The 21,488-nt window shown below is 47.5% G+C and overlaps 1 protein-coding gene across 4 annotated transcripts in view; it reads right to left on the bottom strand.

The window, feature by feature from the left end:
* The window catches only part of TSHZ2 (teashirt zinc finger homeobox 2), a 466,624-nt gene that overhangs the window by 179,638 nt on the left and 265,498 nt on the right, over positions 1–21,488 (bottom strand). For 2 of the 4 annotated variants that reach the window (XM_065922202.1, XM_065922201.1), the window contains exon 2: positions 7,257–10,205. In XM_065922202.1, coding sequence (XP_065778274.1) covers positions 7,257–10,205 — 2,949 coding nt within the window. Of the gene's footprint in view, positions 1–4,867; positions 10,206–21,488 lie in introns of those variants that run through there. The other 2 variants (XM_065922200.1, XM_065922204.1) reach the window with 2 other exon arrangements.

The following is a 21,488-nucleotide window of genomic DNA, read 5'->3' as shown; positions in this document are numbered from 1 at the left end:
GCCGGCCTCCGGGATCAATCCGCCCTCCTTCTTTTCACAAGTCTTCACAGCACCGCTGGAGAATGGGCGCAAGAGAAGGGCCCTCTGTGCCTAAATGTATCAGACGCTTCCTACCAGCAAGAGACAAAGAGAGAAAGAACACTCCAGACAGAACATCCACCAGCACTTTCTGCAGCGCCCTGGTCGCCTGGGCTTTGGGAAGTGAGTGTTCATAACAGCAGGACCAAGTCCTCCAAAACCCCAGCGTGTGACACGCGCCCCGGGGTCGCGGCCTCCCCGTCTCCTGCCGGGTGAGCCTGGCTTTAACAGGAGAACACGACATGCAGCGATTTCCCACAAACTCCTGCTCTTTCGGAGGAGGGGACAGGCAAGACAACCCAGCGCGCCAAACCCTCTTCTACTTCGGTACCCTTGGCGCACTCTGTTATCTCTGTGGCCTCCGTATCTCTTAACAAACTGCCCTGCGATTCTTGCAGGGCGTGGCGGCGTGACTGATTTAAAATCCCTGCATTGCTAAAACTGCATTGTTCTTCATCAAGTTGAGTCATTTTTATGTGAAGTGTCAAGCTCCCTAACAAATAACTCCTGCCAGACAAATCAAGTTCCTCGTCTTAGAGCTGCGGCTAAATAGTTTATAGCTTTAATCTGCTCACCGAGGTGTGCAGTCTATGACAGTAATTATAAATGCAAGGAGAAATTATAGCTGAATGCTTTAACTGCATTAGGAGCTGTTTGATGAACAATCATGAGCGCCTGCTCATTTCCAACAATAGAGGGCAAGTTGGTGTCAATGCATTAGAAAGATTTCAGTTCTGCATGGCTTTTTCTCTCATTTACCACGGAATGTCACTTGTCTCCTATAAAGTAGAAAAAAAGCACCGTGGAACGCTTTAAACTTGATCGTTAAAAAAAAAAAGACAAAGAGAGAAATGCAGGAGAAAACTGTTTATCGTGATGACTTCTGTTTTTTTTTTTTTCCTTCGGTTTTGCTTGGCGGCAGGTTCAGTTTCAAATTAGTTCGTTAAAGGTAACTGCTTGTTTACTTACTAGGGACCTTAAAAAAATCCCACCTCAAGCCATTTTTGAAAAAGCTTTACAGAGAAAGACTTCTTTCAATGAAGGGCAAGTTCAAGATCCGCCCAGGCAGAGGCACCGGTGATGGTGTGTATGTCCCTCTGCTAGATCTGGCCCTCTATCTATAGCTACCTAAGCTAATGACACAATTTAGCTCCTTATTTTCCCCTCCTCACTTTTGCAGAAAGACGTTTTTAATTTAGCTGAAGAATTACACAAATGTATTTTAAAGACATAAATCCATATAAAAAATATGAGCTAATTAAAACATTGCACTCCCTGTCGCTCATGGATTTTCAATTTAGCGAAAGAAAAAAGAATTGCATCTGGTTAAATGAAAAGATGATACTGATGGCAGATTGGAGTAAATGAAAAATAATGTTACTCTATATTAAAGCACCAAATTATACCCGTCAGGACAGAGCATTCAGAAGTCCAAATGAGGGGGAAAGTGCAATGAAGGTGGAGATGCATCGATGCAAAAGAGGGGTTAAGCCAGAGCGTGGAGGAAATGAAAATGTGAACGGAGGGGACGCGCTTTTTTCTTGCTGCGTTAGAAATGCTGCGGTCTCAAGGCTAGCCCTGTTTCCGATTTCATATCTAGCTTCCCCAAAATGAGAGTCAGGATGAGGATTAAAAATAATAGTAATTCTCACAGAGTGATTTTCCCTGGGATTTGGATCATTTCTTAGTGAGATACTCCATGGGGAATGTATCATTACGTGACTGAACAAGGAAATTACATTAAAGAGAGTGAGGATTGTCTGGGTTCTTCCCCAGGTTGGTCCCTGGCTCCTGAAACTGTGGTACTTGGTTTGTAGCTGGAGGCTCCCAGGGGCTGAGGCAAGCTCTTGTCATCTCTGCACACGTAAGCCACACTTCACAGACTTTTCTCTAAGCTGCGGGATGGATTCCTGGGCTTGGGGAGCACCTGGAACCCATCAAGCAAGATGGAGGGGAAGCCAAGATGCAGGAGAAACTTGATGAGTGCTGGGGAGTCCTAGGTTCAAATCCCACACTCACTGTGCGTCCTTAGTCAAATCACAGACGCCCCTGAGCTTTTGGCAAAATCAGGATGACGTGAATATCCATACCCGGCTCATAGAAAGAGGCCAAAGGTCTCAGCTGTCATTGCTGTCATTGTCATTAAATAGTAGGTCAGCGTTTCCTTGGGCTTCGCAGGTGGCTCAGTGGTAAAGAATTCACCTGCCAAGCAGGAGACACAGATTCGATCCCTGGGTCGGGAAGATCCCCTGGAGAAGGAAATGGCAGCCCACTCCAGTATTGTTGCCTGGAGAATTCCATGGACAGAGGAGCCTGGTGGGCTACGGTCCACGGGGTTGTAAAGAGTCAGACATGACTTAGGGACTAAGCAACAACAACGTTTCCTTGGGGCACCTGCCTGGGTGTTAAATAGCTCAACCCGGGAATACTCTGTAAGTTCTATACACTTTGGGTAAGGCTGAAGAACGTGATAGGGTCCTTAAGATGTTGCCTAGAACTAACTCTTCTTGTGAACCTACTATGCACCAGGCTTTATGGGAAAGAAATTCATACTTCTACTTGATTCTCATGACTTTCCTCTAGAGGAGAATTCTGTCCACGTTTCAAAGACACAGAAGTGGGGCACATCTTAGAGACAGTGGGGGCCCACGCTGGCCTGTACCACCATCCCCTCCTGCGCTCCCCCGGGACCGGCCGTTCAGCGTCTGCCCCAGAGCTGTCTGCACGGGCAGCCGCCCAGGCGCACTCTTGTCCCAGTCGGTCACCGGCTGACTCCCTGGGATTAGCACAGTGTCTGGCATGGAGTGGTGGCTTTCTCAATGGGCGGTGCTGAGTGAGGGAGGCTCAGAGACGGTGGGGCTCTGAGAGATTCTTGCGGACCCTCTCTGCTTCCGTTCCTTCCCCTGGAAAGTGGTTGAATCAGCCCCTGCCTCAGACGACCGTTTGGGAGAATCAAGTGAAAGAGGACGAGTGGTTGCATGCTGCAGGCCTGGCGCATCTAATCAGCACGGCTGTTGGTTGTCTCTGCACTGCTTTGCTAATAGGGCCTGGTGCACAGTAAAAGCCCAGCCAATATTTGATGGCAGATGAAACAGAGGAAGGAAGGGAGGGAGAAAGGGAGGGAGGAAAAAGGAAGAGTCAGGACAGAAGGACTACTGTTTGCTAGAAGAAGGCAAGGTTGATGCCTGTAACAGCCGCGAGCTGCTGTTGTCTAGTCGCTAAGTTGTGCATGACTATTTCTCAACCCCATGGTCTGTAGCCCACTAGGCTCCTCTGTCCATGGGGTTTCCCAGGCAAGAATACTGGAGTGGGTTGCCATTTCCTTCTCCAGGGGATCTTCCCGACCCAAGTTGGAACCCACGCCTCCTGCGTTTGCAAGCAGGTTCTTTACTGCTGAGACACCAGGGAAGCCCGGCCGTGGGTTAGCCCAGCTCATCGTCCCAGGCTGCCGCAGAACCCCTGCTGTTAGGGTCGCCAGGTCTAGCAAATAAAAACGCAGAAGGCCCAGGTACTTCTGAACCTCAGATAAGCAATGAACACTTTTTAGTGTAAATATGGCCCATGTGATATCGGGGACATGCTTATTCTAAAAACGTATTTGTCATTTACCTGAAATGCTAGTTTAGCTGGACACCCTGTATTTTATCTGAGAACCTCACATGCTGTTCACCCTGAACATGGGTTTTATCAAATCACCCACAGCAAAGGTGGCAGCTTATTGGACTAGAATTCATTCCGTCTATCAATTTCAAGGCTAGGTATGATGCTAAACTTGTACACTCTTGTGCACTGCGATAATGACTATAATCTCAAGTCCTTATGCATCTTACACTCATTGATTTGCTCTTTGTTTAATCTGTTTTTCAAGAGCATGTGGCTTCCAAAGATATATACAAATATCTACTGAAATTGTCTCAGATTACTTATGTCCTAAGTTAGGGATGCACATTAAACATATTCTAATTAATTTCTCATGAAAAGTTGCATTTAATATTTGGTAGAGAATTTGATAAAATTTAAGACTTATCTTTTTTTTTTTTAAAGACCTATCTAAGAAATGAAAGAAAATTCAGGTCAAAATTCACATCTTGCATAGAACATAGATACTGTAAAACTCTCAAAATTTCCATAAAACCACGACCATCCCTCCCAAAATGACATGTCATTTTTGTACAATTCATGCGATCAGGCATCCTAACTGAAATTAGTGTTCCAGATAGCAGTGATCTCATTTTGTGATCATTTAGTATCATATAAGCACCATTCTGAGCAGTGGGCAAGGTTTTGCATGCATGTTGTCAAAGAGGGCTATAAGGTGGGGCGGTTCGTTTGCAGCTGACCAGAGCGCCAGAAAGCTGCCTCCGTGCAGGTGTGGGGGCTGTGGGGCAGGCAGGGGCTTCCTTAGCATCGACGTCAACACCGGCACCCACACCGTTTTTTATGTGCACACGGCACATACATCCTGAATGATTCCTGAGCACTCAAACCTGTTTTTCTGCAATCCTCTGTCAGAATCACAGCACGCCAGTGTTTATATAAGAAGGGAGCTTTGTTTTCATATAATGATAATTCTGTAATATGACGCTTTGAAGGTCCAAATCAGAAATATTTATTCTGTACAGACGCAGAAGGATGAGACAAGAGCTAACCTATCTATGTATTTAATAGACTCTTAAGTACCCTTGAGTTGGCCACGGCTGAGCAACTAAAGAGCATCATGTCCCTTTGTATAGGTTTTTCCCAATTACCGCTTTTTCTTGGCTTCCCTAGAACAGGTATGTGCGTTTCAGATTTTGACTGAGGCTTTCTGTTTCTCCTTATTCTATATCTACATAGTGTAATGTTTTGACTATGATATTAATTTAAAAAAATGATTACAGACCTAACATGGAAAAGGTGGAAAATTGGTCTTTATTGTAGCACAAGTAAGCTATTTGTCATTTTCATCATGGTTTGGACCTACAGCTCTGAGACTGGAAACAGTATTCTGTGTGTGTTCTGTGTGTATCCACCTTTTTTTTTTTTTTTTTCTTTTTTGAAGGACCAGGAAAGCATAATAGCAAGTTACATACAATTTAAAATATTGTATAGCAAATAAACAGGTGTCATGGAACCCCAAGCTCACATGTAGATTCAATAGATGTGTTTCAGCTTTCTTTCAATATAGTGTGAGCTGAACAGACCATGCTTAGAAAGCAAGAGAGGAATCTGCCAGTAGCACATTTTAATTATCATGATAAAAACATGCAAACAAAACCAAAGTCATCATCTGGGCCCAGATAGCCATCTGCGTGATGGGACGGGTTCCCCTGCCATCAGAGGCTCTTAGATCATCTCACTGAGGGGATAGTTTCAGATTTCAACCCCTAGTTTCATCCTGACCGTCCTCACGTTCGGTAAGCCCTCCCGATGTGACGTGAGCCCACACCCACAGCACAGTCACACCCGTCCCACCTGCAGCTCCGCTCCTGCTCGCCGCCCGGCGGCTTGCCCTGAAACCTCCTGTTTAACAAGCGCCCTGACAGCAGGGGCGGGGGGCCTGCACAGCTCACCCTGGGCGGCGTGTGTGTGAACCTAATGAGGCCACCTGCACGTGGAGTCTTTCCAAAAGCAGCGATAAATACCACAGTACTCCACAGTCTGGGCTGGCAGAATCCACAGGTGTGGAACCTCGAATACGGGAGAAGCGGGAATACGGAGGAACCGTCACGGGGAGGGCTGACGAGAAGTCACACCTGGATTTTCTGCTGTGCAGAGGTTGGTGCCCCTAGCCCCTGCGTTATTCAAGGGCCAGCTGCATGCTATTGTTAGCTGTGCGTATCTTATCGCATATGTAACTACAAGGACTAGTATGTAACCTAGCATGACATAACCTGGGCTGGCAAGGGGCAGAGTTTTAAGTCAGGCGGGGTCTCATTCTGGCTTGCGGCCCAGAGCGCAGGACAGCTGATGCACGTGTGGGGCTTTCTAGCACACGGGGGCGGTATCATGCTGGAGGGGAGAGACAAGGCAGGAGAGGAAACACAAGGGCGGCGGAAGTAATTTCCGCCTTGCTTATGCCCAGTGTTTGAAAGCGGCTGGTGTGACTAGTCTGCCAAGGTATTTGCCCTTGGAATCTGTCTGCTTTGCTGCAGGTGACAGAGATCGGCTGGGCCCTGCTGACTCTGCCAGGCGTGGAACTTCGACAACACGTGATGCAAATTATCTCGAGGCTGGGGGACCCCACGTGCATTGGCAATGAGTGTGCCATTTGTTTCTTTACATAAAACAAAGTTTCAAGCCATGCATTGCATCTACCTTTGCTAAAGGTGGACTCTGATATTAGCTTTAACTTAAGAGCAACCAAAAGACCCGGGAAGGAAATAAGCTTCCTCTCTTTTCATCTGAGTGTCCTGCAGAGAAGAGTATTTTCCTGCCATCCGACTACAGGTCACCTGCCCTCTCACAGGAAACCGAATGCACAGGCAATAAACAAATTGGGGGGGGGGGGTGGGCAGTGGAAGGCAGCAATTGCTGCAAATAAGCTGCCAAAAGCATTAATTATGACTAATAATGATAAAACCAGCTTTAAACTATTCACGAGTTGGTTAAGAAATCTCTGTCGAGTGGCTGCCTCCAGGAACTCTACAATCTTTATTCTCTTGCTCACTATTTCTTTTTTAAAATTTTCATCACTTTATAAGTCATTAGCATGACTATAGGAAGGGGAGGTAGGGAAATGGGATAGCAAGAGAAGTCGGTACTTATTAATTACAAGGAAGCAGAGCCTTAACTGGACCTTGAGGCTTGGGCCCTGGGTCCCTAAGGAGATCACGAATCCAGAAGCAGTAACCTGTGAGCTCCGACTCTCTAAATCTGTTTTGTTCTACTCCCCAACGCTAAACTGCAGACACTGAGAGAATGGTTAGGACTTATTTATGCTCTGGTCTATTCCAGTAGGCTACAGTCCTCTCGCGGTAGGGAGAGGTCAGCTGCCTCTAAACGGAACCGTCTCCCTTCTAGAAGCGCCTCACAAAGTCAGCGGCACAACCAGCTGGGAGCAAACCCGTACCTGCAGAGCTATTCTTCGTCCACGTCTGTTACAAACTGTGAATGGTGTTCTGGTGACTTGCTGTGAGTTTTGCTTAGGTGGAGTTTTACCGCATGTTTGCTCACAAATGTCCGACAGCACAACTTACACTTGAATTTAGAGTCCGTGTCCTCTTCGCCAGCTATGGTTTCCGGGGACCGCTGGGCCGACGACACCCGGGAGATCTCCTGCTCCGGTTTGCCTTGCTGCTCCACGGCCAGGCGGGTCATGTCCTTCATTTGGAAGCCCAGGTGGGACTCTAAGTGACCGATGTAGGTGGACGGGGTTCTGAACTGGGAGGCACAGTCACTGCAGTAAAAGATGGGGTGCCCTTTGTCCATGTTTTTCAGAAACTTGGTCCCGCCCGTCTTCCTAAGCTGGTACTTGACGTTGGCGAGCCAGTGGCTGATGGTGGTCATGGAGAGCCCCGTGAACTTCGAGATCTGCATCCGCTCTTGCGGACCCAGGTCGGACAGCAGGTATTTGCCCTCGGAGGTCTGGAAGAGGCTGGAGGCAAACTGCGCCTGCAGGATCAGGAGATGCTGGGGGTTCCAGTTGGACTGCCGGCCTTTCCTCTTATGCAAGGTGGAGACCTCACTGGACACGTCCTCGAAGCGCCTGACATCCACCTCCAGCTTCACGGGGGGCGCCCTGGGGGAGGCGGCGGGCTTCGGGGTGGTGGCCTTGGGCAGGACCTTGACCATGTCGGCGATGTCGGACAGGGCGTGCTTCTGGGGCGGGGACGTGCAGGCCTGCGCTTGCGAGGACTCGGTCTTCTTGCTCTTGGACTTGGTCAGGTCAATGGGCTGGTCGTTGTTCTCGAACAGGTAGCGTCTGGACATGCTGGCCGGCCTCGTGGAGGGGGGACTCAGCACCGGCTTGTCCATGACGCCGAGGCTCGGCTTCTGAAACATGGACATTGTGCTTGAGCTTGGGCTGGAGCAGGAGGGCGCGCGCAAGGGTTCCGTGGCTTTGCCCAGGTGATTGTTCAGGACGGACTGCAGGGCGCTGAGTGGATTGATGCCCGGCAGGGCCGCCACGGGGTTGGCGAGGGCGCAGCCGTTGCTGAGCGGAGACGCCGGCTCCAAAGCCTGGGCTTTCTCTTTCTCACCGCCCTCTCTCACCAGCTTGTCCTCCTCCTTCGGGGGACGCAGCTCAGCCTTTTTGGGCTCCGCAGGGGGTTCGCTTTTGGAGAAAGCATGCCCCTCGCTGTGGCTGAAAGAGGACGCCTCTTCGCGGGGACTTTCTTTCCCACACTCCCTCACCGCGTCCTCTTTCTCCTCCGGCTCCTTCTTCACCTGCGTGTAGGGGGCCAGGTGTGTGGGCACGGACACCAGCGGCATCACTTTCCACTTGGGTGCGATTGGCCTCAGCTTATTGCTGAGGTTGGGTCGGATCTGCAGGACCTGGGAGCCCATAGGCAAGGAAGGCTTGGTGCCCTCTGACAGCTGGTAGGCTGCGTGGATGCTGGGGTATGCGCTCCAGCTGGGAGCCCCATTCTGGGCTTTGTTGATGGCGGTGGTGACAGTATTTTCCAAAGACTTCAAAATGTCCCCTCCGCCCTTCGAGCCATCTTCCAAGTCCTCCTCCCTCAGATACTGGTATTTCATCGTAGGGTCTAAAGGCTTTTGGAGAGGGTCTTCATAGTCCTCGCTTTTCATGACTTTCTCATCCTTGTTGATCTCCTCTGGCTTTTCCTTTTTGCTGTCTTTCTTCAGCTCCGTCGAGGAGGCTGTGCTGTCAGAGGCGGAGTTACTTGACGGCTTGGGTGCCAGGGTATCACTGTTTGGGGCATCTGACAATGACTGCATCTTCTCCACGGCCAGTGGGTCCAGCACCAGCTGCTTGCCTTTCTTGGAGGCGGAGCTGGTGACCTTGAGAAAGTGACCGGTGACCATCATGTGGGTGGTGAGCTGCTGCAGAGTGTCGTGGGAGCTCCCACACTCCATGCACTTCAGGATCTGGGACTTGCAGGCCTCGAACTGCCAGGTGTAGCTGGCGCCGTTTTGGTAGCCGTAGCGGTTGTTGCAGGAGAGTTGGAGGCTGGCGTTCTTCTGGGGCGGAAACGAATCTGCAAAGGACCCAGTGGTTGAATCTGGGGAGCACGGGCGATTGACGTCGAAGACGCGTTTCTTGGCGGGAGTGACCATTTTTGATGAAAGGGTTGGGACTGGCTCCTTCAAAGGCACTTTTTGGTAATGTTTTGTTTTGATCATGTGGACACTCAAATCTTGGAGGGAATCGAAGGAGTCACCGCAAAACATGCATTTCAGGACCTTTTGAGCATCCTCCTTGTCCATATCCTGGAAAGCCCTTTTCCGGGGCTTGGAGTAGCTCGTGGGTCTGAGCTTGTCCTTTTTGCGGTTGTCGTCTTGGTAGTGGCCGGTCTCGTTCATGTGGACGGTCAGCTCGACCAGGGTGTCGTAGGCGGCGCTGCACTGCCGGCAGCGGAACCTGCTGGCCCCGGTGAAAACGGTCCCGCACATTTTGCTGCTCTGCCGGTACAGCTGGACGGAGCTGAAGAGGCTGGGCTTCGACAGGGGCCGCGAGGGCAAATTCTGCTGCAGGCTTTTGGACAGAGCGTCCTGGTGCCAATCGAAATCCGTCTTGTTGCCGCCGTTTCGGGTGTCACAACTCCGCCTCTCGCTGTGGGACAGCTTGAAGCCGAGACCCAGCCCCGACCAGTAGGAATCGGACAAGATGTTGGCGTAGACGGCGGTCATCTTATCCATGCAGCTGTGGGCTTCGTCTGGAAGCTTGGGGTGCACGCTGCCTTTCTTGTCCGAGGCGTCTCGCCCGCACACGCTCTTGACGTCTGACACCTGATCGCTGGCGTCGCTCAGCAGGGACTCACTCTCGGCGTCCTGGTTGGACAGGTGGCTTCCCGGAGAGTTCTGGTAGCTGAAGCAGCCCTGTGGCTCCGTGCCCGTTTCCAGCTCCTCGTCGGTCCCTGCGTCATTGCTGCCCTGAGGCTGAGCTCCCGAACCACTGTCTTCCTCTTCCTCATCTTCCTCTTTGATTTCCTCCTCTTCCTTCAGCTGTTCCTCCTGGGCATAGCCTGTGAGAGGACAGGAAGAAGACATGAAATAACAATAGCAGGTGACAGATTCCACCCCCATTTCCCCACTCAGACCAAGTGCCTCCCACACGGAATGAACAATTGAATTGACGCTTTTATGAACAATGAGCAGTGAGTAAAGGAAAAAGCCAAATGATGTCTTTTGTGCCATCTAATGCCTTCTTAAAGGAAAACTGGCAGGAGTCTTCTTTTGAACTGTGGTGCTGGAGAAGACTCTTGAGGGTCCCTTGGACTGCAAGGAGATCCAACCAGTCCATCATAAAGGAAATCAACCCTGAATATTCATTGGAGGGACTGATGCTGAAGCTGAACCTCCAATACTTCGGCCATCAATGTGAACAGCTGACTCATTTGAAAAGACCCCGATGCTGGGGAAGATTGAAGGAAGAAGGAGAAGAGAGCAACAGAGGATGAAATGGTTGGATGGCATCACCGACTCAATGGACATGAGTTTGAGTAAACTCCGGGAGATAGTGAAGGAGAGAGAAGCCTGGGGTGCTACAGTCCATGGGGTCGCAAAGACTTAGCGACTGAACAACAACAATCATTCTTTATAAATGCTTAGAATCCCAAGTTAATCATTTTAATGTTTAAGGGCTATCATTCTAATACTCCTGTAATGGGACAGTCTCTAAATTCACGTGCATGCCTTTCAGGAAAGCTGGACTGAAATTCAAATCCTATCAAAGACATATCTCTACAAGAAGGACATTGGCTTGCAAGTTAAACTAAGACAACCCTTGGCATCTTCATGGTAACGTTTACTGTGACACTTCACCCTCACAATCATCTTAATAAATCATTTTTGAGTGCCCAGAAGTAATTTGGATGCACAGTCATATTTTTGAGAGCCAGTGTCTCTTTGGGTACAACGGCTTTATTTGTAGAGAGTCACATGGCAGGAAGAGAGATATGGAGTATCAAATAAAGTCTTCCACTGATAGCTCAAAAATTATGTAAGCTCAGCACATATAATGATTTTGAAATAATAGCAAATGGTGTTAGAATGGGAGATTTGGGAACTATTCTGTTATTCTCAAACAGGTTTATGAAGACCTTTTCAGACAAGGCTGAAAGCGCCCTCTTGATCTTGTGCCTGTAATTTCAAATGCACTGTGATTTGTGGGCTCCCGTCACGAGATGCCAATTATACCTTTGATTTGTGGATGCAAAATGCTATTGGGGATGCATGCTTCCCTTTCTCAGAAAGGATTTAGGACCAGTAATTGCATAGGGAAAATGAAGGCATGAGAGAGCCGGTGCAAAGGGAATTGATAGGCAAATATCCATCAGTGAGATGAGGAATGTGACTATTTATGCCCATGTCCTCATTTTCTTCACCTGGCCTTTTCAGAGCCACGTGGATAAAATGCAGCCAGAGCGGAACCAAAGCGAGGGACGCTTGGGCTCAGATTTGCGTGGGCTGCACAATATCAGTGAGGTTCTATCTCCCCTCTCACTGTGGCTGGGTGCCTGGGGGAATTCCCCAGTGTGACGGTTCTGTTTTCATTCACCAGTGATAATACTTGCAAAAGGGGCGCGCAAGCGTGGGAGGTCTCTCCTGTGAGGCAGGGAGAGAGGAGAGACAGAATATTATTAGAAGCACAGTGCCAGCAGTCAGGGACTCCAAGGGTTCCAGAGACTGAACGGGGAGGATTGTTCTTTTCCAGACTTTTATTTATTTATTTTCCAAAATTAGTTTTTTTTTAATCGAACTGTAGTTGATTTACAATCCTGTGTTAGTTTCTGGAGTACATTATATACGTTACATCCATATATATATATATATATACACACACACACACACACACACACACACACATCTTTTTAGATTATTTTCCGTCGTGGGTTATTACAAGATACTGAATATAATTCCCTGTGCTGTGCAGTAGGTCCTTGTTGGCCGCCTGTTTTATATGCACGAGTGTGTGCGTGTTAATCCTGTGCCTCTAATTTATCCTTCCTCGATTTCCGTTTGGGAACCGTAAGTGTGTTTTCTATGTCTGTGAGTCTGTTTCTGTTTGTGAATAAGTTCATTTGTATTGCTTTTTAGATTCCACCTATAAATGAGATCATTTACCGTCTATTTCTCTCTGTCTGATTCACTTCACTTGGTGTGATAAACCCTGGGCCCATCCATGTTGCTGCAAATGGCCATATTTCATTCTTTTTTATGGTTTACTAGTATTTCATGGTGTGTGTATTCCATGTATGTATATGGACCACACTGAAGATGAAGACTATTGGTTGAGTAAATATTCTCTCCAAATGCATTCTTTCATTTTTATCAATATCCATATGAAGTAGGAACTATTGTTATTTTCATTTCACAGATGTAGAAACTGAGGCTCTGAAGTTAAGAAATTTTTCCAAGGCCACAAAGTTAACCTTGCAAGATCATGCCTGAACCCAGCCTGTGTGATGAGAGAATCCGTGGTCCTAACCACCAGGCTGCACTCTCTTTTTATGACCAATCTAATGAACAAGAAAACTTTGCAGAGAGCCAGAGGTTAAAGGTTAAGCAGTGAGATTTCCTTGAGATGTCTCTGAATAGAGAACCACCTCCGAGGGGAGAATTGTGGGAATAATGGAGACGAGAGCCCGTGATTTTAAGGGTTTATCATGAGACGAAAGGAAATGTAAGAACTCAGCCTCACCACTGGGGTTACGGCTGTGTTCACTTGTCTTCGTTGCTATTGGTCTTGTGCTTTTCTTGCCCAGCAAGTGGAGTTTTCATTCAACTGGTATTGCTGGTCTATAGTTCCATAAATTGGTTTGAAGGAAAAAAAGCTTCTCAATCTGGACAAATAGTCATTATTGGGGGTCCCCACCTGCAAGAGAAGCTGTGCTATGCATGTGTGCTGAGTCGCTCAGTCGTGTCTGACTCTGTGTGGCCCCGTGGACTGCAGCCCGCCCGGCTCCTCTGTCCACGGGGCTCTCCAGGCAAGGACACTGGCGCGTTGCTATGCCCTTCTCCAGGGCATCCTCCCGACCCAGGGATTGAACCCCAGTCCCTTGTGCCTCCTGCATTGGCAAGCGGGTTCTTTATCGCTCGTAAAGCCCCAAGAAAACTCTAGCTTAGAACAACTGAATGAGATAGCTCCATCCCATTCTCACTGCATTTTTTTTTCTTTTTCTGGACTGGCTTGTATGTTTGTAAAAACAGTCATACCATTAAGCTGAAGGAGAAGGTCTGTTCACAAAATCAATAAGTGACTTGTTACAGAGCCAAGCAAAATACTCCAAAGAATCAGGCAAATATTGCCCATAATGCAGAGTCACTTTTGAAAACTAAGAGGGCTTTGCTACTCATACTTTGGGAGGACACAGGTTGGCCAGGACTGTTCCAGGTTAAGACATAGTCGCTTTACCTGCGCGTGAAACGACGGCCAAGCGAAAGCGTCCGCACCCACACAGAGAGCTGGGAAGACGCCGCGAGGGGCAGGACGGCTGCTGCTCGTTACTGTTGGTCAGCGACTGCCGGGCTTTATTCGCCTCACGATCGTCAGCGCCCAGCCCAGGGCCTGACACTTAGTGGGTGTCAGTCGCTCTGTTGTGTCTCACTCTTCGCAGCCCCGTGGACTGTAGCCTGCCAGGCTACGTGGAATTCTCCAGGCAAGAATACTGAAGGGGGTCGCCATTCCCTTCTCCAGGGGATTTTCCCAGCCCAGGGATCGAACCAGGATCTCCTGCACTGCAGGTGGATTCCTTACCATCTGAGCCACCAGGGAAGCCTGACACTTGCTGGGAAGTTGGGAAATAATTCATATTATGTTGTGTGTGTGCTGAAAAAATACATGCAATCAGGGACAGGCGTCTGCATGCACACACACACACACACACACAGACACACCCCACAGACAATCTGCCTGGCCAATATAGCCACTTTCACACAAGGAGAAAAGGAGTGTGTGTGTGGTTTTTTTTTTTTAGGAGTGTTCTTTTTTAATGCTGACATTTGGAAGCTGAGTTTTCCAGCCCAGCTCAACTTCACAGACTACTATGTCCTTCTAAATGGATTCCCCAGAAGAAAAGTCGAAGACAGCAAATGCCTCCCCCACAATACAGATAAAATTTTCTGCTTAATTAGGCATTGACATGTTTACTATAACCTTTACAGAAGAGTAACTCGTGCTGAGAGACCCTTTTTGTCTGTTTTCTTCTGCAGAACAGACTCAATCTCATGCACCCGATAAAGTAACACATTGAAAAGCCTCATAAAAAAAAATGCCAAAGCATCTATCAGAGCAAGTGTGTTTGAACAATGGCTGGGGGTTCCACGGAGTTTTACAAAACACATTTTAATATTACACACTGAAGACTGTTCACTTAAGTGGGTTTGTTTGCCATCGGCAGCTGAGAGGAGAGAGGGGAGACAGGCAGAGTGTGGGTGATTGGGGTGCATAATGAGTGTCTGTCTCTCTCTATATTGATGAGATTTGTTTAATAAGATTGCATCATGTGTAAATCTTGGTAAAGTGGATTAGTTGACTTTATTCCTGGCAAGTTTATTCCTGTGAATACTTATTTAGCTAAGATGATGATCACAATGATGCCGAGGCCCGAAGAGAAGGGAGTGTCCTCTGCAGGGCCTCCTTGTGGATTCTGGGCTGAAGGTCAAATGTTCTGGTGGCAAACATCTCCTTTCCAGCCTAAATGTCTAATTTCATCCCTTCCCACCGCCTGACAGTGGCCACTCGAAGCATACATATTGCCAGGACAGCTAATTCATGCGCACACTCAGTTCTGTGTCTAGAAATTCCCTGATCAAGAGAATTCTCTTCCACCTGCTCGGTCACTGCTCTGACTGCTCTGCCATTCCTGTCCTTTCTGGTGACTAAATGGGTTTCCTGCTCCCACTTCTCCCAGTCTGTTTTCCAGAGAACTGCTAGAATGGGCTTCCCAGGTGGCGCTAGTGTAAAGAACCCACCTGCCAATGCATGGGGCTTCCCTGGGGGCTCAGAGGGTAAAGAATCCGCCTGCAATGCAGGAGACCTGGGTTCTTTCCCTGGGCTGGGAAGATCCCATGGAGAAGGGAAGGCTTCCTACTCTAGTATTCTTGCCTGGAGAATCCCATGGACAGAGGAGCCTGGCGGACTACAGTCCAGAGAGTCGCACAGAGTCAGACACGATGGAAGCGACTTAGCACACCAAAACATGAGACTCAAGAGACACAGTTTTGATCCCTGGGTCAGGAAGATTCCTCCGGAGAAGGAAATGGCTCCCCACTCCAGTATTCTTGCCTGGGAAGTCCCATGGACGGAGGAGCCTTGTGGGTGACAGTCCATGGGGCTGCAAAGGAGTTGGACACGCCCTATCTCACACGCACACACACAACTGTTAGAATATTCCTTATTAAAGATATTAGTAAGCAACTGGCTGTTTTAACTCCTGCAAGTCTTTCTGTTGCATTGCACACATGTAAATAGATTTTAATAAAATTCAAACCCTTCGCCTGGAGTCTGAGCGCTTGCAGGATTTGGTGGCTACCTTTTTGCTGTATCGCCCAGGACTCTTGCCTCACCCTCTCTGCCCACTTGACAACAATCCACTTGCTGCTTCTTGCATCTGCCAATCTCTCCTCGACTGTGACTCTTTGCAATTGCAGGTTTCTCTGCTTAGAAAGCTCTTCCTCTATGGAAGGTGGTTGCTTTTCATGCTTTAGAATTCAGCTCAAATGGCCCCTTCTGGGAGAGGTCCTCCCTGGCCAGTCTCCCCTCTCTGTGTAATTCTAGAGCATATCAGCCTATTTACTGAAAGCACCATGCCACCGACCACACTCTGAAATCATCTCGCGGGCTTGTTTATTGATTGATTATGTTTTCTCCCTAAATGTAAAGATAGAATGTCTGTCTCCTTGAAGACAGAGACCTTGCTTCTCCCCGCACTCAGATCACATCCTGGCACCGAAAGATGTCCACAAGTTATCTAAGTGAATGAACAAATAGATCATACAATGAAAGGGGATTAGTCCGGTCACAATCTTTGTCTCTACTTCTCAGCAATGCAGTCGGCGCCTGTGATGGGTAAATCTCCCCACCCCCGCCCCGATCTAGATCAGATGTGAATTACAACCATTCTGATCAACTTTCCTCAATGGTAAAACCAGAAAGACCCCACAAATCCTCTTTTCAGAGCATCCCAACCACCTACATTCTCGTTTCCAGAAATCCCTGACCTGTGGATTTCAACATTTTAAGTATGAAGACTGCAAACACGCATCAAGACTGCAGAACACCAGAAAAGACATTTATCGACAACAGATTTTGGTTCAAAAAAAAGTCACACAACTTTGAAAGTATGGGTAGTTTTTGTCATAGATAAAACTCACTATCTGTTCTATGATGTATATTACACAAATATTAGGCTGGTCTTCTCCCAAATTCTTGATTGAAAAAGGGGAGAGATGTCATTAGAAAAATACGCTATACAAGCTGCAAACTTTTTATTCTATCAATAGATGGGTAAAATTTGGAAACTAATCCTTAAATTTTAGACATTTCCTTTTAAATCAAACATTAGAAAAACAAAAGGGAAACAATTAAAAAAAATACCACCTCAGTTGTCCCCAAAACCTGTAGTCAGAATGGTTTAAATAAAATTGTGCAAAATAATTCATGGGTGGCAGGATGTGAGACACCAGACTTTTGCTAGGCATCCATTTTTGCAGTTGCCTTGAAAATCCGCAATAGAGTGTTTACAGGCAAAGCATCGACAGTTTTTAAAGTGGCCGAAGAGGTGGGAGAGTTATAACTTGAGAGGATTATAAAACTCAAGAAGGTTGATTTTCACAAATGAAACCAGGATTCAAGCAAGACCTCATTTAAAAACATACCCCGTGGTGACAGGATCGTTTTCGCCAATCCACCCCATTAAATGACAGTTTAAAACCACAAGAAGATTCCGCCGTGTGCAGGGCAGACATGAATGAGGGGACCGCAGGAACTTCTGGCTGTGGACCCAGCCAGTGCCCGGGATGATGACACGGAGGCAGGCGTGCCTGTCACGAGCCTCTAGTGTTTTGGCGACTGTGGTCCAGAAATCTGTTAGCGTGTATGTGATTATTGGCACTAATTGGCACTCGCGTTGGCAGGCTGGGTGAAGGAGATGGAGGAGTTACTGTCCAGGGAGGCTGAGCTCCCTGCAGCGGGGACTTGGCCCGGAGTGAGGGCCGTGCTGGGCGGCTCGGCCTGCTCTGTGTCCCAGGAGGCGGGCGGCTCAGGGCTACGGGACCCTCGACACCATTTCTGAACAGAGACCTGACTTCACAGAGAACCAGATAGCGCAAGGCTCAGCCTACCTCCCACCCAGAGGAATCTGAGCACAGGCATATTTCTAAACAGAGACATTTTCAATTCAATTTTCATATAGATTTTCATTCCTGCCATACCGCACAGAACTCGCTAGCATAAGCGTGACTTCCGTGCACAGGTTGAGACGGCAGGGCTGGCTCTTTCCTCCGTCTGATCGTCAGGACTGAACACACAGAGCTCCTCCTTTAAAGGGATGTTGAGGATGGAGCGGTTTGATGACAGGAGGCTTCTCCTGGGCCCAGCAGTTCTTTATAGAGGCGGGTGGAGAGCTTTCTGAAGGTCATCAAAACAAGAGCATCTCTCTTATTATTTCCTGCAGAGGTTCAGCTAGTTGGAATCTTCTATATGCACAATGGATGTGTACCAGGTGGGGCCTCTATGAGGAAACAGTCCGCGCACTCACTGGACTGCTGTCACAGGCACTTTCTGGGGCCGTCGTCACAGCTCTTTGGACTGTAAAGCTGTTTCCAAATCATGCTCTGTGACTTTCTCCACTTCTTGGTCATTAGCAAAAAAGGACTAAGCTTGTTTAAATCAGAGAAAGTGGATACTCTGTCATCCTTCTGTGGTTCATCTGTTTACTCATTTTATCAAGAAATATTTATTTTGCTGTTAACACATGTAACATACTTTAGTAAAACTGCATGGGGACTTCCATCACATTGGTTCTCCAGTGGCCCCGGAGAGTAGATAGCTGAGTTACGGAGAGAAGCTGGGTATGGGTTTGGGGAGGAAAAGGTCATGAGAAAGTCATGCATTACTGGAGGGAGGTAGGGAACTTAGATGGGCAGAGTAGACCAGATGGGAGAAGAACAGTTCTGAGATGCAAAGGTCAGTAGCGCTGGCCCTCAGTTGGATCAACATGGAGACTTTGCGAGTCACTGGAAAGTCCATGCCACATTGAAAGATTACAGCTGCTACTCAAGGAACGGCCACGCGATCCGGGGTTGTCTGGAACTTTGTTTGGCCAAACCATGTGGAAGAAACCAAATATGTGTGGGACCCATCCATCTGCAAGCTCTAAACCAAAGGAATCAGGGGAAGCAAAGTGTTCGAAGATGTAGCATGCTCTTCCAGTACTTTCTTGTACCATCTCTTTGACCTTGATTCTCTGTCAATTCCAAATAGAAGTAACCGTCCTAAGCCCGCCTACCTCAGCATTCTGTCAGGACAAGGGAGGAAATGGAAGAAACAGTGTATCATAAACCTCTGCTACTCAAAAGGATGGTGCTGGGATGAGCTGCAGCATCACTTGGGAACTTGCTAGAAATGCAGACTCTCAGACCTATCGAATAAGAATCATTTAACAAGATCCCTGGGGGATCCATAGGCTCAAGAAAGTTTGAGAAGTCTTACTGTAAATTGTGAAACTGTTGATTAGGAGCCAGATAATTGGCAAGCTATATCTCTTTGCCTATGTTCCTATGTGTATGGGGGTACCAGTTTCAGAAAGAGAATACAGTTTTGAAAGTTCCAACTCCTTATTCTTTCTAGGGACCAAAAGAGGAAATATCTGTGGCTTAGACAACTGCTTCCAGTAATACAGGGAAAAACTCAGCAAGAAAAAAAAAATTCACTGATTCAAAGACTGATCAGTTAATGAGGAGATAGAATGGCCCACTGGTTGTGGGATGAGGCTGGGCTCAGTTCAAATCTGCCAGTTACTGTTTAAATGTGGCCACAGGAAAGTTACTGAAACTTTCAGAGGCTCAGCTTCCTCATCCATAAAATAAGAACAATAATAGTATTTACGGGGCTTCCCGGTGGCTCAGTGGTAAGGAATCCACCTGCCAGTGCAGTAGATGCCAAGAGATGAGGGTTTGGCCCCTGGGTTGGGAAGATCCCCTGGAGGAGGAAGTGTATTCTTGCCTGGGAAATCCCAAGGACAGAGGAGCCTGGCGGGCTACAGTCCACAGGGTCATAAATACTTGACAGCACATACAGAGTGTTTACCTCCGAGGCTAGTTAGGAATATCAAATACGGCAAAGTATGCAACACAGCAAAGCTACAGGAATACCTTCTCACTCCCAGGCCTGTTGTAGGCACTTGATAAACACTGTGCATCCTAATCACCAATCCAAACCCACAAGCAGCTGAATTCAGCTGACTTTGGCATTCTTTGTTGTTGGTGGTGGTGTTCAGTCACTAAGTCGAGTCTGACTCTTGTGACCCCATGGACAGTAGTACGCCATGCTGTCCTTCACTATCTCCCAGAGTTTGCTCAAATTTGTGTCCACTGGTGATGCCATCCAACCATCTCATCCTCTGCGCCCTCTTCTCTTTTTGCCTTCAATCTTTCCCAGCATCAGGGTCTTTTCCAATGAGTTAGCTCTTTGCATCAGGTGCCCCTAAATCCTGTTCCAAACCAACAGCTTTTCGATGATATCTGCAATAGATATGAACCGATCTTACATGTTTCATACATAAGAAAAGAGCTTACTCCAGTTTGGGTGTGTGACTTAATATTAAATCATTCAAATAAGGACCCAGTGGTGTGTATGCTGGGAACTTCCATAGAACTGATGTGCGAACATCAAATGGCAAGTTATTAGGTCATTACCCGTAACGATAATGTCTGCAATCTTCAAGAAATAAAGCAACCCACCATTTGAGCAAAAAGATCTTTGTTGGAGGCCTTGGGCTTTGCAGTGAGAGAGATGACTAATGCTCAAAGTAGAAGGTCTCCTAAAAAAATACTTTATATCCAGCTACCTAGAATTTCAGTTTGGCATGTGTTATTATTGGGAAATGTTCTGGTGACAGTTTTAAAAAGCAGAGTGAGAAAATATTCATGGAGAAGGGTGAGAAGGGGGCCATTTCATAAGATTTCTGATAGTTCCAGCTTAGAAATCATTATCCTTATATTATCCCCACACTAAGAGAGCATAAATCAGGAGCAGGGGACAGAGGAAAGGGAAATGAAATAGAGACAAGGAAACTATACAATAGGACTGAGACTTTCCTTTCAAATTAAGAGTTTTAGGCTTCGACTTCTCAAGTGATATTGAGTATTTTCAGCCCAATGTGCATACTGATTATCCATTTTCCCCACAGAGGGCTTTATAAATGGGTATCCCTGCTGGCTCAGTTGTAAGGAATCTGCCTGCCATGCAGGAGGCTTGCAGGAGATGTGGGTTCGATCCCTGGGTCAGGAAGATCCTCTGGAGTAGGAAGTGGAAACCCATTCCAGTATTCTTGCCTGGGAAATCCTGTGGACCCAGGAGCCTGGTGGGCTGCAATCCATGGGGCTGCAGAGTCGGACCCGACTGACAACAACAACACATACATAGTTTTTCCAAGATTGGAGAGTTTGGAGGGGTTTTGTGGCTTTATTGCCAAGAAAAGGGACAGTAAATCATTGTCCAGAACGACCTTCAGGAAGTATATGGAGCCGATGCGCCATCTGTATGTTTTCAGATGTGCATTGCCATTTTACTTGAAATAACACCATTAGCGCAGCCTTCCCACGGAGCACGAAGGTGATCCTGTTTCCCTCTTGCTGGCTTCAAGTCAAACATCTTTTCTTTTTTTTGGCAAATGCTGTTCCTTTCTCTGAAATATTTCATGCAGATAATGGATAATGACCACTTCTCATTGCCTTTTCTCGAAAACGTCTAACTGCATTAGCCAAGAACGGACAAATTTTAACCTGCTTCTTTTGCTAAGTTCGTGGCTGTGACCACTTCCCGTTAAGAAAGAGAGAAGAAGGCTCGCTGTCCCTTCAGAGAAGCTAAATTGGCAATGTCAGAGAGCGATCTGGCCTTTGCTTCTCTGGTGAAAAGTCTTTGCTATCTCTAGAATCACAGGAGTCCAAGGTGGAAAAACCTTTCATGTCTATGAGCAGTGATTAAGTCAAGGAGTTCCTAGCCCTGGTATTCTTCAGTTCTGTGATTGATGGCTCAGATACGGGACCTACCAACTGTTTCCTTTCCTGTTGGATTCTCCGCC

Source organism: Muntiacus reevesi, chromosome 2 (genome assembly GCF_963930625.1).
Source record: "Muntiacus reevesi chromosome 2, mMunRee1.1, whole genome shotgun sequence".
Lineage (NCBI taxonomy): Eukaryota > Metazoa > Chordata > Mammalia > Artiodactyla > Cervidae > Muntiacus > Muntiacus reevesi.
Note: the sequence above shows the minus strand (reverse complement) of the source record. Positions and strands in the feature narration are given on the sequence as shown.